Below are 18,853 nucleotides of genomic sequence, written 5' to 3' on the forward strand. Positions count from 1 at the left end.
TAAAAATAAATAAATAAAAACAGTCTATCTGCGGGGAAAGAGAGGCTTGGAATGAAGAAGAGTTCCCAGCCTTGATGACTGACTGATGAATATACTTCAAGGGGCATTTCATTAGAATGAACGTCATGTCCTACAGGCAACTCCCCCTCTTTCTCTAAAGTATACGCCACACACATGCTCTTCAGACATGCTAGCATTCTGTATTATTAAGGTTTCCCTGGCCATTCAGTCCTTTCACTTCCACACAGAAGATGAATATGTGCGTTTCAATATAAAGTTCACATTCATCTGTAAACATGGGCATGTGAGGAAGAGTCACTGTTACTTACTACACATTGAACTGGGTTCCATCTTCCTAATGTGATATATACAAGTAGGAGCCTAGTATAAAATGTTGTACAGATTAGTAAAACAGTTCAGTGCCCCACACAAACACGCTATTCTTTCTCTCTCTTGCTTCCCTTCCCCATTCTTTCTCTAGTCCCCTCTTTTCCAGCTGAACGTTCTCTACAGCTGCGGCCCAGAGAGGAACCTCTGTGTCAGATCTTATCCCCAGTCAGTTGGGTCTCCCACCTTGTGACACCTGGCATATCTGCACACACACAGTTCAGTCAACACATGGCACTCCGATCAGCCATGGGCAGAAATACAGTAGGACACTTGCCATAATGCATATACTTAATATAGATGTTTATATTGATATTTATACTTTAGGTATAAATCTCATAATGTAAGATAATAACAATCTTGTAGAACACAATGAGAGACAAGTTTCTAAATACTTTGTGACCCATTATGTGGTGTGGAAGTTGTTTATAGGAAATGATATTTGTTCCAATGAAATGTCATATAGGAACAGAACAAACTTCAGTTCAACCCTGATCATCCCAACATGTACCCGTGGAACTGATTTATGATGTATGACAGCTGATTACCCTCAACAGCATTTTTGCAGGTTTCTGAATACAATGGGAGACAATACTACTTAAGTCTCAGGTGGTTGTGACCAGCAGAATCTTTTTCTATCTCTTTTAGACACCAGGTACTTCTGGAGTGATTTACAACACAATCCTAACTATGTCTAATCAGAGGAAACTACTATTCAATTGAATGGTGCTTCTTCCTAGGTAAGTGGGGTTAGGATTGCAGCCCTAGTCGTCATCATCATATGCAGTGGTCCAAGTATGCTGCCTAGACATATGTGGTTGTCACCAACCCTCTTCCCCACTTCTTGGTTCTCTAGCACATGCTTGTTGGCTCAGGGGATAGGACCTAGTTGCTTCTTTAATTTGTGCTGAGGGTATGGAGAATGGAGGGAACACAAGAGTCTCTTCCAAGCAATGGTAAAGACTTCTGATGTGCTTGATCTTACATCAGTCTGGTGGGACTTCAGGTTACAGGGTCTGTGCACGGCTGAGTGTTCTGTTCAGTAGATCTTACAGCACAATCTTAACCATGTCTAATCATGTATTGCACTTGCAGGAAGGCACTCTACAAAAAATATGTCGCCAAGTTTCAAAGTATAAGCCATAGAACTTAATGCCTCCACGCCTCATTTCTCATTATAATGGTGGGATGTGATTCAGCCAAATCAGCCTTGACTAGGTTCCCACAGCTATGAGCATATAACACTTTTTCATCTCCTTCCCCCTTCGCTTTTCTGTCCCTCACTCAGCCACACTCTGTCAGTGTCTTCAACTGAAACTGACTTGCAAACTGCACAAAAGTCTCCTCCATCTTTTTCAGGGTGAGGACATCCTCTTGGCCAAAAAAAACATATTAAATAAGAACTATGAATATCTTTCACTACCATTAAAACACATACTAGACTTTCCTGTTGACCTAAGTCAACAAAGCATTTGGCAAAAGATACAATCCAAAAGAGAAACCTTTCCAGAAAAAGCCCCCCATTGATGTAGATTTAAGAAAATGCAGAGCACCTGCCAATTTGCCAGCAAAGTCCCTCATTACACAACCAGCTCATTCTATCCTAGGTTTGGTATGCACCATCCTCAAAGGTACTTCTTTACAATGCCAGGTTTCAATTCAGTCTGTTGCACCATTTTGCAACTATAAACTGCAGAACCTGATTCTTACATCAAAGGGCATGTTGTTCAGTGGTAAAAAACTGCTCTGCATACAAAGCATGCCGGGTTTCAAACCCTGGCATCCTCAGGTAGGTCTGAAAAGATACCTGGACCAATGGTTTGACTCATTAAAATACAGACTTCTATATTCCTGCGTTTCCTGCTTGGCAGGGGGTTAGACTCAATGGCCCTTGTGGTCTCATCCAACTCTATGATTCTATGATTCTATTGCTTATGTTTCCCTCTCCCACATTGTTTATTATAATGGCAGATTACAAGTCAGCCTACTTGCCCTTAACATAGTAACAGTTCAAATTATAAAACAGAAAACTATGAGGGCCCAGATTTGTTTGCTCAAAATGTCGATGGTTTAAAAGGCCCGGATAAATAAAAAGGTCATCTAACCCTGAAAAGGGTACTCAGAGTTCCTCCCCTGGAAGGCAATTCCACAGGTGGGGTGCCACCAGCAAGAAGACCCTCTAAATAATGCCATGTATATAACTGGGAAGCCTGCTCTAATCCGGGCTCCTGTGTGCATGTACTTCAGCAGCTGCAGCTACAGATATGTCGTCCACACCTTGGAGGTATGTATATTCTGGGACACATTGGTGTATCTGCAGTGGCTATGATGTTCTGAGCGAGTTTTAATATGCAGAAAGTCCAAAGGCAGAGGACCTAAATAGCAGGAGGGCTGAAGGAAAAATATCTGAATTCAACCACGGGCTGGGAAGAGGTGGCCTGCCTGAGAAATGGAAGGGTGGAAGAAAAGAGGAGGAGCGAGGAAATATCAGATGGAGAGGATGGAAGAGTGATGAAGACAGAGGAAAATGAGAAAAAAGTCTCACATGGACTTGAAATAAACAGATCATTTTTAAACTGAAGCATGCTCTAAAATGTCAAAATATATTGTCAATAAATTTCAAAAGAAATACAAGAACATCTGATATGCCTAATTACCAAGCATATATCAATGTCAAAGTAACTAACTGGTGTATTTGGATATTATTTCACCTTTTCCTCTGATTCTTCTTTCCCCACCTGGTCAGGAATATCTTGGGAAGCAGACGGAGGGGTCTGGTTCACATTGAGGTTTGGGTCCCCCACAGAAAATACAGGAATGAGGGGCCTGAGGAACCTGAACTCACTGCTCAAGGACCCACCGGTTAAGCAAACGTCGTAGTGGTAACTCCTGGAAAGAGACCCGCTCTGAGAATCGCCACAGTTCTCTGGGATGTCGGGTCTGGCAGGTGGGAAGTGAGGAGGGGCAGCGATAAAACTTTCCCTGGGATCCCTCCTGCAGATCTTGATGGCAGCAAAGGAAACAATGCAAACAAGGAACACAAAGGAGACTGCAGCCAGGCAGATCACCAAGTACAAGGTCAAGGTCCCGTCTTCTTCGTGTTCCTCTTTACTGACCTCCACAGCCTTCATATAAGGATCCGAAAAGCCACCCACGGGAAGGACATGGAGCATGGCAGTGCTGCTCTGGGGAGGGAGCCCGTTGTCCCTGACCACTATCAGGAGTCTCTGCTTGCTGGTGTCTCGCTCGCTCAGGGCTCTCCTGGTTCTCACTTCCCCATTCTGGGCTCCTATGCTGAAAAGACCAGGGTCTGTGGCCTTCAGCAGCTCATAGGTGAAATATACTCAGAGTCGCAAAGTGATTTCATGCTCTTTATTCAGCTCATAGTGGTGAGGAGGAATGAATAAATGTCCCCTCACAGTATCTGCTTTATATACATTATTTACACAATGGGCTGCACATGATTGGCTAATTCTGGAATTCTACTGTAAGCCAATCAGGTTGTGGATTCACTTCTATCTGGAGCAGGATTGGGTGGTTCCTGCCAACCAATCATACTGCTGCATTGTTCTAGGACCAATCAGACTGCTGCATTCTGAATCCTATTGTTCTAGGACCAATCAGACTGCTGCCTTTTGGATCCTATTGTTCTAGGACCAATCAGACTGCTACAGTTTGGATCCTATTCAACTCAGTACATAACACCCCTCCCCTCTAAGTTCCAGTCCTGCCCGGGAGGTCGCATTCATAGTCCTCAAGGTATGCCGGCGGCCTACGTGTGCGTTGTGGCCTGGGGTGTTCCCTGGTCCGGGCTCCGGGTTCTGGCTCGTGTTCCAAGGATGCTGGCTGTGATGCGGCTGTTTGGTCTGGTGCAACCGGCTCGCTCAGTCGTGGTTCTGGTTCCGGTGTCCTTTCGGCCTCACGGGTCCTCTCTGTATTTACTGATTCTGCCTCTCCTGCTGGCCCCTCCTGCTCTATGGGCCTCACTGCCCCGCTGTTCCCTTGGGACTCCTCTGACCTGTCCTCCTCCTGGTTTTCTCCCGGGAATCGTCGCCGTATCTGGTCGCAGTGGCGGCGCCAGCATTGCCCCCCATCCGTTAGCACCTCGTACGACACGGGGCCAGTGACCCTGGTGATTGTGGCGGGTACCCATGCTGGGCCTGCCCCAAAATTCTTTGCGTACACTGGGTCCTGGGCCTCGAAGGTCCGGGGGTTCCTGCCTTCCCCCACCACTATCTCATCCTGAGCTCTATCGGGGTGAAGGCGGTCCAATCTGATTGCAAGGCGCCGACCCATTAGTAGTTCAGCGGGGCTCCGGCCAGTCGTTGAGCTGGGGGTGCTGTGCTGTGCTAGAAGGAATGTGGCAAGGCGGTACTCCCAGTCCCCTTGCGTCATGCGGCGAAGGGTGTCCTTGGTGGTCCGCACCATGCGTTCTGCTTGGCCATTGGTGGCAGGGTGGAACGGCGCCGAACGGATGTGGCGGATGGCGTTCTGCGCTGTGAAGGTTTGGAATTCTCCTGACGTAAATGCAGTCCCGTTGTCTGAGACGAGAGTGTCAGGGAGCCCGTGGGTTGCAAACAGCCTGCGTAGTACCCGGATGGCTGCGGACGTGGAAGTGGACGGTACCAGTGCGACTTCCAGCCATTTGGTGTAGGAGTCCACCACTATGAAGAATGTTTTCCCCTGAAAGGGGCCAGCGAAATCCACATGCAGGCGTGACCATGGTGCTCGGGCGGACTCCCAGGACTGGACTGGGGCCCTTGGGGGATCTGGGCGGGATTCTTGGCAGGCCTGGCAGTGTTTGACCCAGGCCTCTATCTCTCCATCGATCCCCGGCCACCACACATAACTCCTGGCAAGGGCCTTCATTCTTACTACCCCTGGATGTGTCTCGTGTAGGGCTGTGAGGACCCTTTTGCAGAGGGGCTGGGGAACAACGACTCTGCTTCCCCATAACAGGCACCCCTTGTGGGCCGACAGTTCATGTTTGCGGGTTGTGTAGCCGGCGAATTCTGGCCCGGGGCTGCTGCTGGGCCATCCCCTCCACACCCAGTCCAGGACCCGGGAGATGACCCTATCTTTCTTGGAATGGTGTGCAACTTCTTGTGCCTGAATGGGGCGGTCGGGAAGCAGCTCCAGGCTCATAACCTCTTGTGCAGGTGCTGGGTCAGGGCCTGTTTCCGGTAGTGGTAGCCTGCTGAGGGCGTCCGCATGGCCCATCGCCTTCCCAGGTCGGTGAATCAGTGCATACTGGTAGCTGGCAAGGAAAATTGACCACCTGAGGACGCGAGGAGACAGCACTTGGGGGGTCTGCTTTTCGGGGGCAAACAAGCCAAGCAACGGCTTGTGGTCAGTCACCACGGTGAAGGGCCGCCCGTACAAGAAATCATGGAATTTTTTTACTCCCTTTACGATTGCCAGACCCTCCTTGTCGATTTGCGAGTAGTTCCGCTCGGTTGTGTTGAGTGTCTGGGAAAAGTACGCCACCGGTACCTCTCTTCCATCCGGGAGTTGGTGCCCCAGGACAGCTCCAATGCCATAGGGTGAGGCGTCGCATGCTAGCACCACCGGCAGCCTCTCGTCGAAGTGTGCCAAGACCGAGTTTGAGACAAGCAAGTCCTTGACTGCCTGGAATGCGGCCTCCTGGCGCTGGCCCCACACCCAAGGGGCCCGCTTGTCCAGGAGTCTGTGTAGGGGCTCCGCTACCGCCGCCTTGTGGGGAAGGAAGGAATGGTAAAAGTTCAATAGCCCCAAGAAGGCCTGAAGTTCAGTCTTGCTCTTGGGCGCTGGGGCATCACAAATGGCCCGTACCTTGTCCCCAGTCGGGTGGACCCCTTCTGCGTCCACCATAAATCCCAGAAAGTCCACCTGAGGCACTCCTAGTAGACATTTTTCCCGCTTCACCTTGAGACCCGCCGTCTGGAAACGGTGCAGAACGGTGCGGAGGCGGTCCTCAAACTCCTCTGGTGTGGGGCCGGCAATCAACACATCATCGAAGAAGGGGGTGACGCCAGGAATCCCTTTAAGGAGAGAGTCCATTATATTCTGGAATATGCCTGGTGCCACGCTGACACCGAATTGCAGCCGCTTTACCCTGAACGCTCCTCTGTGCGTCACAATCGTCTGTGCCTCTGCTGTGGCCTCATCTACTGGCAGCTGTTGATATGCTTGGGCCAAGTCCAGCTTGCCAAAAATTTTCGACCCAGCCAGGGTGGCAAGGACATGGCTGACCACTGGCACTGGGTATGCGTGGGCCGTGAGGGCCTTGTTTATGGTACATTTGTAGTCTGCGCAGATGCGGACCGAACCATTAGGCTTGACGGGTGTGACGATTGGGGTTTCCCAGGGAGCATTAGGCACCGGCTCCAGCACTCCTTGCTCTACGAGTCGGTCCAATTCCTCGTCTATACGGGGTTTCAAGGCGAACGGGACCCGGCGGGCCTTGAGCCTGACCGGTCGTACTGCGGGGTCAAGCTGTAGCGCAATGGGGGGGCCCGTATACTGTCCCAATTTCCCATCGAAAACCCCTGGAAATTCCTTGCATATGGCGTCCACGTCCACTTGTAAGCTAGTGTGGTTCACCCCGGTGACAGCTAGCCCCAGTGGTCCAAACCATGCCAATCCCAGTAAGCTAATGTAGGGGCCCTTGACCACAAGCAAGTCCAGTTGCCGCGTCCGCCCTCGGTATTGCACCCTGAAGGTCCCCACCCCCATTGTGGGGACCTTACGTTTCTGGAAGTCCCGGAGGGTGAATGGGGCCGGCCTGAGTTTGGGACCCCCAGTGGGACACAGTTTCCTTAAGGTCCTTGCCGAGATTATGGATAGAGTTGAACCCGTGTCAAGCTCCATGCGGCATGGGGCCCCCTCTATCTGTACCTCTACATAAATTTTCTCTACGTTGGGGTGGGGCAACTGGTATACCTGGAAGTCCGTGAGCTCCGTCGAGTTGCCTTGGTGCGTTGGGCCCCGGGACCTGGGGCTCTTGGATTGGTCATCTGATGCCTGGTGTCGGGTGGGCCGAGCCCGACACACCCGGGCGATGTGTCCCGATTTTCTGCACTGCCTGCACTCTGCGTTGCGGAAACGGCAGGTCCTCCTCTCGTGACTCTCCCCGCAGCTTGCGCAGTTCCCTCCTTCTCGTCGAGGCAGCTGTGGTCTGTGCGCTGCTTGAGTGCGCTGCTGTACTCGGTGCACCTCCTCCCTGTCGGATCCTGAGTCGTCGGTGAGGTCTTCATGGTGGACCCTCGGTTGGGATGGCAGGCTCGGCCGTGCCTCTTGGGTCGACCTCTCGGCAGCTTCTGTTGCCAGGGCCTCCTCCAGAGCGACCTGGAACGTTAGGTCCTTCTTAGCGTAGAGGCGTCGTTGCAGCTTCTCATCCTTCAGGCCACCGACGAGGCGGTCACGAAGCATGTTCTCCAGCTCTGAGAAGTTGCAGAACCGGGCGGCTTGGCGGAGAGAGGTCACAAACCCAGTTATGGTTTCCCCAGGGGCTTGCCGCTTTGCGTAGAAGGCATTTCGACGAGCCACCACTGAGGGCTGCGGCGAAAAGTGCCCCTTCAGCTGTTCCATTATTGTTTTGTATGGAACAGTAGCGACGTCTTCAGGCGCAAGGAGAGCCCGGGCGATTTCAAACGTCTCCTCTCCGCAGACGCTGAAGAATATCGCCCTCTTCTTGGCGTCTTCTTCGTCGGTGACCCCTTTGGCTTCTAGGAGGAAGGTGAAACGGGAGGCGTACGCTTCCCAGTCTCCAGATGCTGGGTTGAATGGCGAGAAGCTGCTGTTGGCTGCCATTCTGAGTTCCTTGTGCCCCGGAGCTGAAGCCTGGATACACGGTGCGAGGCAGCGGTGCGGCAGTTGGCGGTGCTGCGGTGCTGTGTGTGGCAGTCAGCTCAGCGGGATCCCATCCTCGTCGCCAGTGAAATATACTCAGAGTCGCAAAGTGATTTCATGCTCTTTATTCAGCTCATAGTGGTGAGGAGGAATGAATAAATGTCCCCTCACAGTATCTGCTTTATATACATTATTTACACAATGGGCTGCACATGATTGGCTAATTCTGGAATTCTACTGTAAGCCAATCAGGTTGTGGATTCACTTCTATCTGGAGCAGGATTGGGTGGTTCCTGCCAACCAATCATACTGCTGCATTGTTCTAGGACCAATCAGACTGCTGCATTCTGAATCCTATTGTTCTAGGACCAATCAGACTGCTGCCTTTTGGATCCTATTGTTCTAGGACCAATCAGACTGCTACAGTTTGGATCCTATTCAACTCAGTACATAACAACAGGAAAGCCACGAGTTCTGGCCAGAATCTCCATCCACAGCCACCACCTTGGTGACCAGGTAGCCGGCCTCCACCGACTTGGGCACCAGCTCATTGCAGGGGGATGTGCTGTTCTGAAGAGGGTAGAGGAAGAAGGGAGTGTTGTCGTTTTCGTCTAGGATTACGACTCGGACAGTAACTTCTGAGCTGAGGGGAGGAGACCCTCCATCTGTAGCCCTCACTGTCACTTTGAAATCTTTGATCTGCTCATAATCCAGAGATCGGAGGGCATACAGATTTCCGCTTTCAGAGTTGACTGAGATGTAAGAGGCCACAAGGCCATCAGTGACCTTCCCAGGCAAAAGGGAGTAGGTGACCTTGGCATTCTTCTCGGTGTCCAGATCAGTAGCATGGACTGAGCCAATGAGCAGTCCTGGAATATTGTTTTCCCGTATCTGCATTTCACATGAAGACTTTTCAAATACTGGAGGGCTGTCGTTGACATCTGAGATCTGAACGTTAATAATTCTTGTTGAAGTCAGCCTGGGGGAGCCTCGGTCAACGGCTGTGATGGTGATATTATAATCTGAGACCTTTTCTCTGTCCAAGGGACTTTGGACCAGAAGCTGGTAATAGTTATTCATAGTGGATTTTAACATAAAAGGAAGGTTTGCCTCCACAGAGCACACGGTTCTGCCATTATCACCAGAGTCTCGGTCTATGACAGTGAAGAGAGCCACAAGTGTCTCCAGGGGAGAATCCTCTGCCACAGGACTAGTGATGGATATGATGGACACTTCAGGGACATTATCATTCACGTCTTCAACATCTACCAGGACCTTGCAGTGACCTGAAAGACCCCCTCCATCTGTTGCTCTGATGCTCATGTCATAGCTGGTTTCTTTTTCATAATCAAGCTGACCAGAAAGGGTGATTTCCCCCGTGATTTCATTTAGGTGAAACAGATCATATATTTCTTTTGGTACCCGGTTAAATGAATAGGCTATCTGAGCATTTGAGCCAAAATCCAAATCTGTAGCTTCCACTTTGAAGACCAGAGTACCCTGTGGACTGTTTTCCTTTAACCTTACTTTATATTCTGAATGAGTAAACTGTGGGGAATTGTCATTGATGTCAAGAACATCAATATTTATTTGAACTGAACCTGTTCTCTGTGGTTCCCCTCCATCCACAGCTGTGAGAGTCAGTCCAAAGTATGAGTCCTTCTCCCTGTCCAGTGGCTTCTCCAGAACAAGATCCACATATTTCCTTCCATTTTTGTTGCTCTCCATGCTAAGCATGAAATGTTCATTGGGACTGAGAGTGTAGTTTTGGATGTTATTCATTCCCAGGTCCTCATCTTGGGCAAATTCCAAGGGGAAATGAGTATTTGGAGGGACATTCTCAGGAATTTCCAGATCAAATGCCTTTTTAGAGAATTTGGGGATATTATCATTCACATCTTCTATATTGATTTCAATACTGAAGATCTTTAAGGGATTTTGCAACACAATTTCAGTGTGTAACAAGCAAGGATCAGTCTGGCCACATAATGCTTCTCGGTCTATTTTATCATTTATCAACAAATTCCCAGAATGGGTATCCATGCGAAAATATTGCTTACTGTTCTTAGAAACCAGCTGGGCTCTGTGAGCTGACAGCTCCCCTTTTCCCAGTTTCAAATCCTCCAGCACATTAGCCACCAAAGACCCCCTTTTCTTTTCTTCAGGCACAGAATAGTGAAGTGATGTACTCAGTGCTCCAGGAAGACAAAGGAAAAGCAAAAAATACAGACCTTGTTCCTTTCTGTAGCTGTCTCCCATGGCTCAAGAATCTCTGGCCAAAAGATGAAGTTTCTGACAGTCATCCAATGATAATCTCTGCTGCTACAGAAATGAATTTGATGCTGCCGTGTTGATGCCTTTGCTGTGCTGTATGTTATCTCTTTATCGCATATGAAAGTCACCCGTCCTTTGTTCCAGCCACCTTTTTGCTCATGGCTTCCTGTGAGTTCCTTCACAAAATTCTGAATTCCAGTTGATGTCTTTGCCTGTACTACCACCGTGTGGCTGAGCAAAGAAAAGCCACTAAGATCCAGTAAATAACACTGAATGCAGTGCACATTACACTGAACAGGAAAGGTTCAGATTCACTGTTTCTCTATTAAGAGAAGACCTATTTATTCCTAGGAAGATGCCTCTTTTCCATTTGAATGAGTGCAGATATCATAAAACAGTGCTTTCTTCCGTGGTTGTTCTACACTGTTGTGCATGGGTTTCAATCTCATACAGGGAAATTCAGGATGCATATGGTGCCCTCCCTCCCCCCCCCCCAAACATTTTGCAATAACGAAAGTGACAGGAAAATGCCTTGGAAAGTGTATGATAACTTTTGCTTGATGCCATATGGCCTGCACACAGAGAATGTAGCAGGCTATTAATATCTACATAAGTATTAGGATAATAATACCATATCAATTTATATACACAGCTGTGTTCTTTTTTCCTCATTCCTCCCCTCCCCCCCTTTATAAGTTTATTTCTTTTTTTAAAAAAGTAGTAAGAATGGATATTCAATAAACAGGTCATATTGAAGCAACCTGCATCTCAGCTTTTGTGTGATACTTCCTCCTCCCATACAGAGGGTTTAAAAATGCTATGAAGATGTTCTATAGCACATCAAACCACAATATTAATACAACAATTTACAACCCTCTCTGCAAGGAAAGAAACAACAATAACAGAATACAAGGAAACAGGTAAAACTGAATAAAAAAGAAATCGGAAGAGTTTCAAACTCCGAGTTGGCTAAGATTTATAAATCAGAATCAAATACATGTTGGAAGTGTAAATGGAGGGAATATTTTTTCAATTGTGGTGGACATGTAAAAAGGTAAAAGTATATATGATTTATAATAAATTGGGGGGGGGAATGTTTAAAACTACTTTCTGCTTTTTGTTGACTGAAATTCCTAGGTGTCGGAAAAGGTTATTTATGTATGCAACAATTGTGGTCCGTGGTACATGTGGAACATGTTGGAAGAGTAAAGAAACGGAGGGAAGTTTTTTTCACATGTGTTGGACATGTAAAAAGATAAAAGTATATGGGGAAATGATTTATAATGAATTGAAAAAAATGTTTAAAACTACTTTTCCCCCCCAACCCCCCCCCCAAAAAAAACCACCAGAGTACTTTTTGTTGGGGAAAACCCAAACTAAAATTCCTAGGTGTCAGAAAAGATTATTTATGTATGCAACAATTAGGGTCTGTGCTTTATTAGCCCCAAAATGGAAAGTGAGCAAGGTCCCATCTAAAGAGGAACAGAACATGACAGAACATGCAGAACACATAGAATAAGAGAGCAATAAGAACATACATTAAAGAAGAGTGGAAAACATTTACTGAATATAAGAAAAATGACTGCTAATGCTGGCAGCACTAGGATTAATACAATAGAGTAAATAATTTTTGATGGAGGTAAAAGTGGAAAACTTATTTGAATGCTTATAGTAAAACAGGGGTGTATGATATGAAAAATGAATCATGGAAGGAGAAGGGAAGTCATGGGATATTTTAAATGTTTATTTGGAAATGTAAAATTGAAAATTTAATAAAACTTATTATCAAACTAGAGGGAGAAATATTTGAAATTAAATCATTCAAATGGTACTCTCACCTGAACCCCATGTTGACTTTCACGTGCATGACTGGGGACACCTTCAGAATCATTGGAACTCCTTGAATTCACCTGAGTGTTAGGAGGCTCCACAGAGAAAACAGGAAACAGGGGCCTGAGAAACCGGAACTCGCTGTTCAGAGACCCACCAGCTAAGCACACCTCATAGTTGTAAGCCTGGGATAGAGATCCAGCACCAGAATCCGCAGAGTTCTCCTGGGAATCAGGTCCCACCGGGAAATTAGCTCCAGAGTTGTAGGTTCCTATGAACTTTTCACGTTTCTGCAACTTGATTACAACAAAGGCCACCACAGAAATGAGAAAGATGCTTGAGATGGCAGCCAAGCAGATGATCAAATACATCGTCAGGCTGGGGTCTTCCTCCTCCGCTGTTTCCTCCTTTGGGAGAGCCACACTTTTCAGATAAGGGTCAGAGAAGCCGTCCACTAGAAGGATTCTGAGTGTGGCAGAGGTGGACTGGGGAGGATGGCCGTTGTCTCGGACCACCACAATCAGATTCTGCTTGAAGCTGTCTCGGTTGCTGACCGGCCTCAGGGTGGTCACTTCTCCATTCTGGGCCCCCACCGTGAACAGACCCGGTTCTGTGGCCTTCAGCAGCTGGTAGGAAAGCCAAGAGTTCTGCGCAGAATCCCTGTCCACAGCCACCACCTTGGTGACCAGGTAGCCAGTCTCTGCCCCTCGGGGAACCAGGTCATTCGAGGGGGAAGTGCCATTCTGGAGAGGGTAGAGGATGAAGGGGGCATTGTCATTTTCATCCACGACCTGAACGCGGATGGGAACTTCGGAGCTCAGTGGAGGGGAACCTGAATCCACAGCCCTCACCGTCACCTGGAAATCTTGTACTTCCTCATAATCCAGAGACCGGATGGCATACAGGTTCCCCGTTTCAGAGTTGATGGAGATGTAAGAGGATGTGGGGCCATCATTGACCTTCCCAGGCAAAAGCGAGTAGGTCACTTTGGCATTCTGCGCTGTGTCCAGATCAACAGCATGGACCGAATTGATCAGAAGACCAGGAATATTGTTTTCTCTTAACTGCATTTCATAGAATGGCTTTTCAAAGACTGGAGGGTTGTCATTGACATCTGACACTTCAACATGAAGTATTCTTGTGGAAGTGAGTCTGGGAGAGCCCCTGTCTGTGGCTGTAATAGTAATGTTATATTCGCTGACTTTTTCTCTGTCCAGTGATTGTTGGGTCACCAGCTGGTAATAGTTGTTTTCCGTCGGTTTTAGTACAAATGGCAGGTTGACTTCAGTGGTGCAGGCAGTTCTGCCACTGTCCCCAGAGTCCACGTCTGTGACACTGAAAAGGGCCACCACTGTGTCTGGGGGAGAGTCCTCAGGTAAGGGACTGGTGATGGATGTGATGGTAATCTCTGGAGCATTGTCGTTCTCATCCTCAATCTCTACAATGACTTTACAGTAAGCAGAAAGGCCTCCTCCATCTGTAGCTCTGATTTTCATCTCATAATTTGCACTTTCTTCATAATCAATTGTCCCTGTAACAGTAAGTTCTCCAGTGTGTTTATTTAACTTGAACAATCTCAACACATTTTCTGACACTTGGCTGAAATAGTAAGTGATGTGAGCATTGGAACCAAAATCCCTGTCAGTGGCTTCCACTTTTGTGACTAGTGTATCCAATGGGCTATTTTCCTTTAGTTTCACTTTGTACTCAAGTTGTGGAAACTGAGGCAAGTTATCATTGTTATCCAGAACATCAATGATTATTTGTGCTGTTCCAGTTCTTTTGGGGATCCCCCCATCAACTGCTGACAGAATAAGGGAAATCTGTGGATTCTCCTCACGGTCTAGCGGTTTCTCTAACACCAATTCCGCATGTTTGCTACCATCACTGTGACTTTGCACATCCAGCCTAAAATGTTCATTAGGACTAAGGGTGTAGTTCTGAACAGCATTTTTTCCTTTGTCTGGATCTTCTGCTCTTTCCAAAGGAAATCTGATATCCACAGGAGTCTGCTCAGGTATTTCAAGAAGGAATTGATTTTTAGAGAATTTGGGGGAATTATCATTCACGTCTTCTATTTCAACTTCAATTCTGTGTAGCTGCAAGGGCTTTTCCAGCACAATTTCAGACAGTAGAATACATGGTTCATTCTGACCACACAGGAACTCCCGATCTATTTTATCCTTTACTGTCACATCCCCAGAATGAGGATCCAGCTGGAAATACTGCTTGGAGCTCTTAGAAACCAGCCGGGCTCTCCGAGCAGACAGCTCCTTTGCATCCACTTTCAAATCCTTCAGCACATTCGCTACCAAAGACCCAATTTTCTCCTCCTCTGCCACTGAATAGAGGAAGGACTCACACATTGCTACACATGCACAGAGATATAAGGAAATAAACATAACTTGCCTGAGGTTGAGAAGTATTTCCATTCCCCCAGCCTCACCTCCAGTCAGATCTGAAATGCAGGGTGATTCTTTCTAACACAACTGCCACAGTTGATTGTCCAGTGTATGTTTGCAAGACAAATCCTTTATCTTGTATTTTAATCTAGAAATGGTTATGGTGCCTTTTCCACCCACAATTTCTAAATATTTGCTTGTAATGAAGATTGTGTGGTGTCTTTCTCCTTGAGATTCCTTTGTCTCGCAGACACAGGCCTCCTGGAGAACAGTTTCTGGTCCTTGACTATTTCTTTTGTGTTGTGTAATAGCACCACCTTGTGCTCTAAATATGGTACATCTCCCATAAATGGTTCTGTAGGTTTGCAATGTTTAATATATTTCTTGTGTATTATCATTGACTTATCAAAATCCATTGAGGTACTCATTAATGATTGTCACTTTTCCTGCTGCTGAGTCTTGTGGCACCTTAAACACTAACAAGTTTTATTATGTCATCAGTCCTTGTGGACTAAAGTCTTCTTCATTAGATGCATGAAGTATAATCCTCAGCTGCAGGTATCTGTACAGTTGTCCAGAGAGGAGGTGCATTTTCATAATGTGATTCATACAGGTTGGGTCTCCAGCAAATATTTTTCCTTTCCCTGGCTGTCTTTTCCCTTCCTCCTCTGGCTCAGTCCTCCACACCCACTTCTATGTCTCCCATTTCTTTTCTTCAGTTTGCTGTGGAGCATGTCCTGCTACACCTCAGCTACCATATCCACTTTCTGGTTCACTTTTCACCTCCTCCTGCCTGGCAACTGTTGTCATTCCTGCATCGACAGGGACCCTGCGTGGTGTAGTGGTTAAGAGCAGTGGACTTGTAATCTGGTGAACCGGGTTCGCTTCCCCGCTCCTCCACATGCAGCTGCTGGGTGACCTTGGGCTAGTCACACTTCTCTGAAGTCTCTTAGCCCCACTCACCTCACAGAGTGTTTGTTGTGGGGGAGGAAGGGAAAGGAGATTGTTAGCCGCTTTGAGACACCTTAAGGGGAGTGAAAGGCGGGATATCAAGTCCAAACTCCTCCTCCTCCTCCTCCTCCTCCTCCTCTTCTTCATCTTCATCTTCCCTTCCTTCTCTCTCTCACCTCTTGGTAGCTTCTTCTGGCTGCATCACCTCTCCTGCGTGCTCATTGGCTTCCCACCCCCTGTTTCCTAATATCATTGTGTCCCCCCCACCCCCGGCTCCTCAGGGTTCTACTTCTCACTTCCCAGACAGACACCTGTGCTGTGGCTTTTTGAAATATGCCGTGCAAGCTCTGGTATGGCCACAACTGAGGGCATGCAGTGTAGTCATGGACAGTTTTACTGGGGGAGAGTGGGGAAATTCCCCCTCCCCCATTTCTCTCTCTTTTAAAAAACCTTCTGCTTACTGCACGGATCTCCTGGGTGCACAGACTACCCGCTTCTTTGTGGAAAGTGCTGCCTTGGCTACATTCTGATTGGCACTCTCACCTGAACTTCAGAAACCGAGGGAAATGCACAATGCTTTATGCTTGATGCTCCATAAGTAATTTAAAGATAACCAGCAAACCGTTGTGTCTTCTGTAGGTGGTAGGATGTTGCAGGAAGTGGGTAGAGTCGCTTCATGTTTTCCTACTACAAGGGTAGCCAAACTGCAGCTCAGGAATGACAAGTGGCCCTTTGGGCAGTTCAGTTGCAACTTTGAAGCCAACCAAGGAGTTCATGCATTCTGCAGCTCCCAGCTTCCTCTCGGAGATCCCGACACACTTTGCCAAACTGATACCCTCCAGATCTGTTGGACAACAACTCCTATCATCACTAGCCAGCCTGCTTGATTCTCAGGAGAAAACTGTGGCCAGGAGCATTCTCCTCCCTATCTATTTTAGACACGAGCTGCTCCTGGGAAGCAATGTTTTAGCCACCGTCAAAAATGACATCTACAGCTACTGGCTTGGCATACTAGCTACCTATTAAGAGCAGTTGCCACAAATACTTTCCCTTCTTCTGGGTTCTCTAGCATCTGCAGATGGCTCAGGGCAGAGGCAGGTGTGATGGACAGCAGAGCCAGACCAGAGTCTGGTGGTGCAGTACCTCAGAATTCCACCAGAGGGCTGGAGCCTCTCTCTGATTGGCTACCATGACAGCAAGCCAGAGGGGGTGGAGAATAAAAGGAGCCATTTCTGAGGGAGTGGTTAGATGGAGATGGAGATGGAGATGGAGATGGAGATGGAGATGGAGAGTTGGTTTCAGAGAAAGCTGCAGGTAGTGTTAGAGAGTTGGTTCTGATCCGCGTGTGTAACATCCACTCAAAGGGAAATATCTACAGCTAGAGAAAGGAATCTCTAAGCTTAGGTTGGAAGACAGTGTTTAGTGTCTTGGGAAAGTATTCAGACAGGAGTTAACAAGAGGGCTGAGTTTGAGCCAGGAGAAGTATCCAGGAGGAGGATGAAGACGACTTGTGTCACTCAGGAAGAGAGAGATCTTCTAGATAGAGAAGAAGCCCAAGCCAGTTAAGAGGGGTGTGGTGATCCCCTGCGTCTGTTATACTGCTAGAATTATTTCAGGAGTGTGATTGATAAAAGGTTGGAAGACTGACAGAAAGTACTACCTTGTTTAAGAACCAAAGTATTAAGCTGTAACACCCATGCAACTACTTAGTTAAGAAACTGAAGTGAAATAACTCAAAATAATGCTAACCTCCATTAGATTGAGTATTATTATCAACAGGTTAAATGTTTACTGAAAGAAGATTATCTGCTGATACATTCTTTTTTTTTTCACTTTGTTCTGTTAAATAAATATTTCACATTTGTTCAACTTCTGCCTGTGTCTCCAAGTATCTAATTTCCCCCTCTCACTAAAACCAAAAAGATAACCTGTGGTGGTTGAAAATATATATATTATAGAGTGGGTATGTAAGTGGGATCCGCCACAATTGTTATACAGTGGTGGGATCCGTTACATAATTAGTATACAGCAGTGGGATCTGCTACATTTTGGTGGCACTGGTGGGATCTGCTATAGCAGGCTTTCCTTTGAGCTGTAGTTGAAAAACAAAGGACATTGCAGGTGTCCTTTCCAACCAAATCTAAAAAGCTTCTGCTTCTGATCTTCTTTAAAATCTGTTGTGAAAGCGGACTACAGGGTCCTCCAGAGACTTTTAAATTGTTCTAAAGTATATTTATACTCCTTATCAGAGTGCTTACTGAGCTATAGAATTATTTTACATGCCAAGTCAAAATCCCCTGCTTCCTAATTTAAAGTGACACTCTGTCACTCTTTAATTGACAATGACAGGATTCCTAAATTCTTTTGTAACCTTCTCACAATCACTAAACACCCATCAGCCGCTCACATTTCAGAAGCAAGTCCTTGCATCTCCATCCCTGAACATCAAAATAAGTTTTAGATCTTTGTAGAGACGCATATCCTGAGCAAACAAAGTAATCTTAAAAAATAAATAAATCTTGGTTTGTTGTTGTTTTTTCACTGATCACTGGAGTAATAATTGCAGAAAAACAAAATATACACAATATGAAAAGGATTTTTTGTTTATTTGAATTTTTTTGAAAATATATTCATTTGTTCTTTACTTGATGTTGCGCTTTTGCAGAAAGGTAAAAGAGATACAAAAACATCTTTCATATTTTCTTCTTATTTTTTGACTGTAGAATAATAACAATGTGGAAATGTGATCATCCCTGCCCTTTAGGAGCTCGTTTTTTTCTCCATTCATTTCATAGAATTGGTATTAACCGTTAAACTCCTAGGTTATCAGAAGGAAGGCTTCCACCACCTGCCTCATCAGCTGCCTGTCTTGCTCTCTTCATTCAGGGGGCACAATTGCATGTGACACAGTCTCAGCCATTCCCTGTGGTGAGTCTCTCACCACCTCTGAAACTCCATTATTTAGTCTGCTCTCACCAGACAATATGCTCAGAAGTTTCTTTTAAAACAAATTAAATCTAGACTATCACTCTCCACACATTTTCACCATTAATCGGGGGGGGGGGCAGATATTCAGCAATAATGGAGTGCTTCTTACATTTTCAAGGTGAATAAGAGTTTGTCTGTCTGTCTGACTTTCTTTCACAAAAACAAAGAGGGCTCACTGCTGCTTCAAATTG

At 46.7% G+C, this 18,853-nt stretch overlaps 1 protein-coding gene and 1 pseudogene across 2 annotated transcripts; both read right to left on the reverse strand.

Moving 5' to 3' along the window:
• Positions 1 to 3,089: 3,089 nt before the first annotated feature.
• LOC308482075 (protocadherin beta-16-like) lies at positions 3,090 to 10,698 on the reverse strand (the record flags this gene model as incomplete). Its single annotated transcript, XM_081015095.1, has 2 exons — positions 8,668 to 10,698; positions 3,090 to 3,713 (listed from the first exon to the last, which is right to left on the reverse strand). The coding sequence occupies exons 1-2, from the start codon at positions 10,474 to 10,476 to the stop codon at positions 3,090 to 3,092; spliced, it is 2,433 nt and encodes an 810-aa protein (XP_080871221.1). The 5' UTR covers positions 10,477 to 10,698.
• Positions 10,699 to 12,308: 1,610 nt separating this feature from the next.
• On the reverse strand, positions 12,309 to 14,987 carry LOC308481851 (protocadherin beta-16 pseudogene; annotated as a pseudogene). Its single transcript has one exon. The product of its transcript is annotated as a protocadherin beta-16 pseudogene (transcript).
• Between the last annotated feature and the right edge of the window lie 3,866 nt (positions 14,988 to 18,853).

Source organism: Podarcis pityusensis (assembly GCF_964106645.2).
Source record: "Podarcis pityusensis genome assembly, chromosome: 7".
Lineage (NCBI taxonomy): Eukaryota > Metazoa > Chordata > Lepidosauria > Squamata > Lacertidae > Podarcis > Podarcis pityusensis.